This window comes from Monoraphidium neglectum (assembly GCF_000611645.1).
Source record: "Monoraphidium neglectum strain SAG 48.87 unplaced genomic scaffold scaffold01501, whole genome shotgun sequence".
In the NCBI taxonomy this organism is placed as follows: Eukaryota; Viridiplantae; Chlorophyta; class Chlorophyceae; order Sphaeropleales; family Selenastraceae; genus Monoraphidium; species Monoraphidium neglectum.
This window is the reverse complement of record NW_014012127.1, coordinates 4,882-12,692: the sequence shown is the minus strand read 5'-3', so window position 1 is coordinate 12,692 and position 7,811 is coordinate 4,882. Positions and strand designations below refer to the sequence as shown.

The following is a 7,811-nucleotide window of genomic DNA, read 5'->3' as shown; positions in this document are numbered from 1 at the left end:
GGGGGGGGGGCAGCAGAGGGCCGGGGGCCCGGGGTCACGGGGAGGGCTAAAGCGGCCTGGGGGAGGTTGGGGCGTGGGGAAGGCAGCATGGGGGGCAGGAGCGCCTAGACTGGCAACTGTCCCGGACTGTGTGGCAGCCCCTGCCGAGGCCAGGAGGCCGAATTGTGGTGGCGCCTGGCTTCCTTGGCGCGAGGCAGGTGCACCCATGCCACGTGCGGGGCTTGAGCCCAGCTAAGCGCGCGGAAAATACGGGACCTCGCATACCACCAGCCCCCTCCCTAGCCACCCAGCCGCCATCCATCTGGCAACAGCCAGTTGCTCCACTGCCCTGCTGCAAACACCAGCGCGAAGCCGCCGCTCCCCAAACAACGGCGCCTGACGCCAGGCGCCGCTGTCTGCCCTCCTCCTCCAAACACCAGCCCCGTCTCCCCGCCCCCTCCCGCACCTCCAGGTCCTCCATGAAGCCGCCAAAGCCGGCGTCATCCGGGAACCTCAGGGCAAACAGCCGCCCGCCCGCCGCAAACGTGACGCGGCGCGCCCCCCGGTCCGCCACATACTGCAGCGCCTCGTCAGCACGCGCATCGACATCGCCGGCATCGATCTGCGTCAGGAAGGGAGCCGTGCTCACGCGCGTGCTTGTGTGTGGGTGAAATATCTTGAGCATCGGTGCAAGATGAAAAGGCAGGCAAAAGAGCAAGGGTTTTTGCTTGAAACTCAGGATAACAGCAGGCAATTGGCCACCCAGCAGCCTTGAAAGCGTCGCTGCGCCCAGCGGCGCCGCGCGCACCTCGAGCATCCACTCGGGCTTGCTGCGGCCGCCGCCGCCGCCCTCCCCGTTAGCGTCGTAGAAGGTTGGGGCCGCGTGGCCCGACAGCAGCGACCAGGAGGCGGCGCCTGAGGCGGCGCGCACAAACTCATAGAGCTTGATTCCTGGGGGGGCCTGGGAAGGGGGGTGATCCCAGGAGGCAGGCAGGGGGTGGGGCCGGGGAGGGCGCTGCGCATCAGCCCGCGGGCAAGCGGGGGCTGTGCGGATGCTCGCGGGACGGACGGGCGCAGCATGTGTTTCGCGGCCGCCTGTGAGGCAAGCAGCCTGCAGGGCTGCTGCTGCTGCTGCTGTGCTCATCCTACAGTACAGTGAAATTTTCCGGCCGGGGCATGCGGTGCTGCTGCTGCGGCTGTATGTCGACAAGGGACAGCACGGCAATCGACCGCCGGTACTCGTTTGCATTCATGCAGCCAGGCCGCCTGCTTGGCTCACCTGCGCCTCCCCCGCCTGCTGCTGCTCCACTTCGTCCACCGCCTCTTGCAGGGCGTCGGTGCTCGTGGTGTTGCCCATGGCTGCCCTGCGTGCTGTGCAGCGCGTGATCAGCCGCTACGTGCCCGTGTGTGCTGCTGCGGTGCGTACACGATGGAATCGCCGCGTGGCACGGTGTATTCCCAGAAGTTTGGGGTTTTCAAGTATGAGCTTGCAGCTGATTCAGGACACTTGATGATTGTTTTACGCGCGCTTCAAGCTGGATCACATATGCCGCCCAAGCCGAATGAGTACGATGCACAACAGGCGCCCAGAGCATCATCACAGCATCGAGATCAACAAACACACCCCGTCGAGGCGTGCGTTGAAATTTGCTGATTAGTCACTGTCCGACCTGCCATGCCGCCCTGCACAGCCTCCTCGGATGTGGCTCTCACACATACATTTGCCTACTGGAATATATGCATCACAACAAACGCGTCACATGCGTGTTCGGTGCCGATCTCAACCCAACTGTATTAGCAGTTTACAGGCCCGAGGCGCGTCAGCGCCAGGGCCCGCCTTGCACGCCCTGACATGGGTCTTCGAGAGCTGAGCGGCGCGTATGCGTTCTTGGGCCTCTACCTAGAAGTGCTGACAGTGCACACACGTCCAGGACGAGGGCGCCTGGCCGCTTCACTGCCGGCCCTGGTTGTATGCCTGTGCTCGCCGGCCATGGTGCCATGGGTGAGCAATTTTGATCGGCCCGACAGCATGGTCGAGGCGGGGCGTAACTTGCGATCGGCACTTGATGAACCTGCAGCACAAAGTCGCTATTGATTGGCACTATTGACCCCCATACTGCAGGGGATATTACCACGCATCGTGGTAGGATGCTGCACGATGTGGCTGACTTGTTTCAAGGTGAAACGGGCCGCACGCGGTAGCGAGCATTGCGGCTGAAATTGCAGGTTTGCAGCGCCGGCTGCATGTTGCGGGGTCGGGCAGGTGCGATGGCACCTAGATGAAAGCTTGTGAAATCGCAGCGGCCCCGCCGCCTCGGCAGCCCCGCCCCTGGGCGACGAGCCTCGTCATCAACGGACGGCAAATGCCCGCTCTACGAGTAGTACCAGGTGTCAAGGGCTGAAGGGCATGAATTTCATCGGCAATATCTCCATCAATGCATCCCTTGCCCCTTTCCATCACCGTTCCCCCCAACGTGCCAACGTGCACGTACACATGCGCGCACCCATACACACACATGCGCGCACACACACACACACACACACACACACACACACACACACACACACACACACACACACACATATACACTGGACAGCTGGTCGCCTTCGCCGCAAATCGCGGTCCCCTGGCACGGCCTGACCTGTCCCGCCTCCAGCGGACGCTGCTGCTACTTCTGCCCATCCATCCCCGCACGCCGCGATGGGGTGCGACAACCTCGCATGCCCCCGTCTCAGCCGCACGCGTCGCCGATGCGTGCAGGCCGTGACGGCCGCTGTGCCTTTGTAGCGGGTGCCCGCCCCGGTGCGTGTTGGCGAACCACAGCGGGAGTTTCTGGGGCGTGGCGCACGTTGCGCAGGACGGCAGCCGCATCCCAGGCACACGGGGTGAACTTCCGCGGCCCTGCGCACACCCGGCATCAGCTGGCAACCCCAGCCCCCCCCCCCCGCACATGCCCCTCACCCCTGCCTGCTGGCCCTCAGGCGAGCCCCCCACCGCGGCCTGGACCTGCGCGGTGCTGCTGGGCAAGGTGGCGCTGCAGGCGGTGGTGGTGACGCTGCTGGCCAACCTGGAGATGCACCGCTTCCTCATGCACAGCCTGTGGGGTGAGCGGCCTTGGAATGGAGGTCAAGCATTCACCTGATGGAATTGCACTTGCCAACCCAACATGCACAGTTGCGCCGGTTGTAATCCTGCGGCGAGGCGGCGTTGACGCGGTTCCACCCACTGCCTGCAGCCGTGTGCATCTGGAACCTGGTGGCCATGGCAGTCGATGCCAGCGCACCCTTTGTGCAGGTGGGTTGGGTGGCGACACTGGTGGCACATGGCACATGCAGGCTTTTGCCCAGCCCTGCCTTTCCTGGTTTGCCAAGCCGCGCCAGTCTGCTGCTTTGCTTGTCTTGCGTGAATGCAGGCAGGATGCAGCACACGCCACTGTAGCCCCCTTCTCCCCCTTGTCACACACAACACCCGCTCCATCCCACCGCCCCTACTGCCACGCAGTACGCTATGGGCATGCCCCTCAACCCCTCCATGAACCAGCCCTACCTGTCTGTCACAATCCAGGAGTTTTGGTCACAGCGGTGGGCATAACTCATTCATGGACAGGACACAATGGCTGTTTTTGGGGCTGCCTCCCGCCTCGCACCTGTGCAGGAGTGGGCCGTGCGCCGCGGCCCGAAACACCACCATGCTCAAAGTGTTTGGCCCCACACGCGATCTTGTGTTTACCCTGACATCACGTGTGTGCGTGTTGACGCTGAATCCTCGGCCGCAGGTACAACCTCGTCACCACGACGTGCCTGCGCCAGACCGTTTACGAGCCGATCACAGAGCGCGCGTTCACGAGGCCAGCAGTCCCGTCACGGGAAATCCCTGAATCCGTCCCAGATGCGGAGGTGCTCGTTTGCGGCGGCCCCTGCGCCCCGCCGGCCAAGGCCTCCTCTCTTGCTGCTGACTGCGGCTGCGAGGGCGACGGTGGGGACGCAGCGCCAAGCAGCAAGGCGAGCAGCGATGGGGGCTCCTCCTGTGGCGGCACCTTGAGCAGTAGCAGCAGCACCAACACCATCACCAGCAATGCGCACGGCGTTTTTGCCGGCGAGGCCGTGGCAGCGCCGGCTCGGACAGGCCTGCGCAATCGGCGCGTGATTCAGGGTGTTGCAGGTGCGGCGGCGGCTGCGGTGCCACAGCAGGAGCGGGGCGCAGGGTCTGGCAGCGCTGGTTGCATTGGGCTGGAGACGGCGGCCCCTGACAGTGCGCCCCCTGAGTGGCTCAAGAGCCTGGCTACGCTGATGGTGTTTGTGGCCAGCGGCGTGATGCATGAGGCCATCATCTGGTGAGGGGCGACTGCATGCGGGCCTGAAATGATGACGGATGGCTGGCCGCCTGGTCAGACTGCTTTTTCAAAACGCTCTCAACGCATGTCCTGCCGCGCTGCTGCGGTGGGAAGACTTCCAGTGATCACTTCCGCGACAGCTTGCACCTTATTGGCGATTTGACCCAGGGCCGCGTTTGCTCTCTCTCCTGATTGTCCCCTTCCCCCTCCCGGGTGCACCGCCGCTCTCCTCACCGGCAGGTACATATGCCCCGCTCCTGGGAGCGGTGAGGGCGCATACGTGCTTGGCCCAGTCCTGCTGTTCTTCACATTGCAGGCGCGTAGGGGTGGCTGTACGAGGCGTGGCGCCGCGGTGTGGGGGGCGCTCCTGCGCTCAGGGCCAATGGGCGAGCGCCGTACGGCGACCTTGTCGGTGGCTGCCTTCCTTTGGCGCGATAAAAGAGGAAGATGCATCAGCAAGAGGCGCCCCGTCGATCCTAGTCAATGCCGGCAGACCACCCGCTGCTGGACTCACCTGTTTGACAGTCCGAACGGCCCCCCACCTTTTAGAGCGCCCCGCGTAGCTGCCGGCTGCTCAGCTGCGTGCACCGCCTCATGCTGATCACGAGCCTTGCTCCCTGATGCGCAGGCGCCGGCCATGCAGGCGGAGAAGTGGGTGCTGAGGGCAATCACGGGCCTGCGTCCTGCTGCCGTCCGCCTCCTCACCGGCGGCCGCAAGGACGCCCTCTGCTCCTGCAAATGCGAAGGGCGCCACGCCCGCCGTCGGCATCGCCCACGCAGCGCTGCGGGCGCTGTGGCACGCAGCGCGCGTGGTGCTGGTGTATGCGTGGCTGTGGGGGCTCGCTGACGTCACCTTTTGGAGGTCGACCGAGGCCTGCCGCCTGGAGCAGCGCGCGGTGCCGGAGCTCGAGGCGGGGCTCGCGGCGCTGAGGGGCGCGCTACTGCGGGCCTCAGGCGCGCTGCGGCTGACAACGCAGCCCTAGGCTTTGCGGAGGGCGTGCGGCAAGCTTCATCAATGCTCCGCTGAGTTCGTCCGCCGACTGGTGCTGGAGACGGCGTTTCCATCCTCTGACTCATCTGAGAAGCTGGCTGGCGCTGTCGTCGCCAATCACCGCGGCGCGGGCACGCTTGGGCTTCAGCCCGTCTAGAATCACTGCTGCTTAGCCGCTGTTTGAAGGTGGATTTGTCTTGCAATTGCCTGTCAATTGAGTGCAGGGGTACATTGAGTGCAGGAGTGTTGAGCGACCGCTTGTGGCCGGCTGCAAATTGTTGATTGCGGCCTTCATCAGGCTGCGACCCAAGGGCTTGCCCTCCCGCAAGATGGTGGGTGCGCCCGCAGCACCATGCATGGCCAGCGCGCACACCCCTGGCCTGCTCAGCCCGTCCGGATGCTGAGTGGCATTCTCACAGATTGGTGAGGGTGTGCGCGAGAGCGAGGGGTCACAGGAAGACCGCCTACAGCGCCCCTCTGTTGGCCGTCTGGCTGCTGCCTCTCTTTGCAAACTTTTGCTTTGCTCGGTGCTGCGTGCTGATCAGTGCGTGAGTGGTGTGTCGTTTTTGCAGTTTTCTTGCGCAGCCCCCCCCCCCCAAATGCACTACCCCAAAGTTCCATCCCTCCTGACACGCTGTGCGCTCTCCTGGCAGCAGTAGACTGCGAGCCTCACACATCGTTTTTTCACTTCATCCAGGCGGGCTTTGGTTTTAGCCATGCAGCACGCACAATTGACATGGCAATGCAAGACTCCCAGGCGCCGACCAATGCACCGCGCGTTCACATCCTGCCCAACCTACCACCCGAGTTCGTGCCCCAAGAGGGGCGGATCCTGCGGCAATAAAACGCGTGTGTTGGTGCATTTGTGTGGTGATGGGCGGCAAAAGGTGCCACGCCTTGGTTTCCCCACGCACCCCCCGCGCAGTTGCTCTCACAAGCAGCGCTGTAGTTCAAGTTGATGCCAAGAGGCCCACACATGCCCTTTGGCAAACCCTGGACCGCTTTTGCGGGCACAAGCCAGTGTTTGAGGATTGAAGCAGCACGACTGCTACAATAATGCTGGCGCATTTGTGTGTGTCGGCGGCGGAGGGGAGGCACCTCCCGGTGGCACACAGCCATGAATCCCGTCACAAGCAAGCTACCTGCGCCTTTTGTTTGTGTACTTGCGCATAATGTGTATGTGGGGCCGCAGGCTGCGCATTCAGGCTACGGCTCTGCAATTGTTTGCGTGCCTTGCGAACTCTTGCATGCCGACACGCACCGCAAGATGTGGGGACCCCACCAGCCACTCGCTCGAATGGGATGCTCACAACAAGCAACGCAACGCACACGATACGACACCGCCAACAATGTGTGTACAGATGGACGCGGTTGTTATGTTTTGCAACACCTGACGCAACCCACCGCACAAGTGCCAGCTCAGCCGTTGGTGCGGGTTTGCCGTATCCGCAGTGCGACTGGGCGCTCACTACTCTGTGTGCATGCTTTGACTTTGTGCCACTTGCAAGGCCGGCAGGCGGCGCATAACGCCTACTCGGCTGACTTACAAGACTGAGCGGCTACGTCAAGACACCCTGCGTTGCACCCCAACCATGTGCATGGCACCAAATGACTGCGCCCGCTCCAACGACGCACATGGTCGCACAGAAACCACCGACACTCTTAGCAGGGTATAGTTGGCCGTGCTCTGCACCCTCTGCGGCAACCCCTGCATCCTTCTTCCGCCACAGTCATTTTCCTGCACCCTCACATTTTCGTGTGTTGTGGATGCTGTGTGCTTGCTTGCATGCTGCTTGCCCGCATGTATGCCTGCGCTTGCTCTGTACATGTTCCTGCAATCTATTCCCGTTGTGCGTGCAGTTTGCGGCATGCAGGGAACGGTCACACCCCACAATTGTAAGTGGTGCCAACCATGTGTCTGCAGGTCTGTGGCGGCATCTTTGTATGCTTAGAGAGAAGGTTGTTCAGTCGGCGGTTTGAGCTGTTTATGGCTTGCATGCGCATGTATCACTTTACCAGCAGGGGCAGCAGGCAAATGGCAGCTGTGATATAGGTGGCGGCAGGTGCAAAAGACAAGGCAATTGCGTGCTGGATTGAGGGCGGTGGGTTTGGGTTTAGGGGCTATTTTGTCCACGCGTGCATGAGCCACCCATCCAGCCACCACCCCGCTGAACGCTTCCCACGCATCAGAGACGCGCCATAAGCGTCGCCCTTTGCATGCATACCTGGAGCTACCTCAATGCCAGGATTCATCTGAGGCACACCTGCGTCGGTATTGCGCAGCCGGATCTGGGATTTTTGAATATGTGGGTACAAGGGGCCCCCCACAGACAATGCATGCGCAGCCTTGGCGCAGTGGCACCTCCTAATGCAGATGCAAGACCTGATGAAAAGAGGCAAGCTGACGGCTGCAGCAGTACCCCGTTCTCCCATACACACGCACAACGGGGGGGCAATCAACAATGCTGTGGAATTCCAGCGTCACTTGGACGAGCAGAGTCGGCCCA

General features: G+C 62.6%; 2 protein-coding genes across 2 annotated transcripts in view; one reads left to right on the top strand and one right to left on the bottom strand.

The window, feature by feature from the left end:
- Nucleotides 1-1,336, bottom strand: part of MNEG_8095 (VID72-domain protein) — a gene marked incomplete at both ends in the record, with an annotated part of 2,594 nt that extends 1,258 nt beyond the window's left edge. Inside the window, 3 exons of the mRNA XM_014043434.1 lie at nt 446-601; nt 788-940; nt 1,259-1,336. Coding sequence (XP_013898888.1) covers nt 446-601; nt 788-940; nt 1,259-1,336 — 387 coding nt within the window. The remainder of the gene's footprint in view (nt 1-445; nt 602-787; nt 941-1,258) is intronic.
- Nucleotides 1,337-2,730: 1,394 nt separating this feature from the next.
- On the top strand, nt 2,731-3,571 carry MNEG_8094 (hypothetical protein; the record flags this gene model as incomplete). The annotated part of the gene is made up of 4 exons (XM_014043433.1): nt 2,731-2,782; nt 2,962-3,084; nt 3,216-3,274; nt 3,482-3,571. The coding sequence occupies 4 exons, from the start codon at nt 2,731-2,733 to the stop codon at nt 3,569-3,571; spliced, it is 324 nt and encodes a 107-aa protein (XP_013898887.1).
- Nucleotides 3,572-7,811: the final 4,240 nt, after the last annotated feature.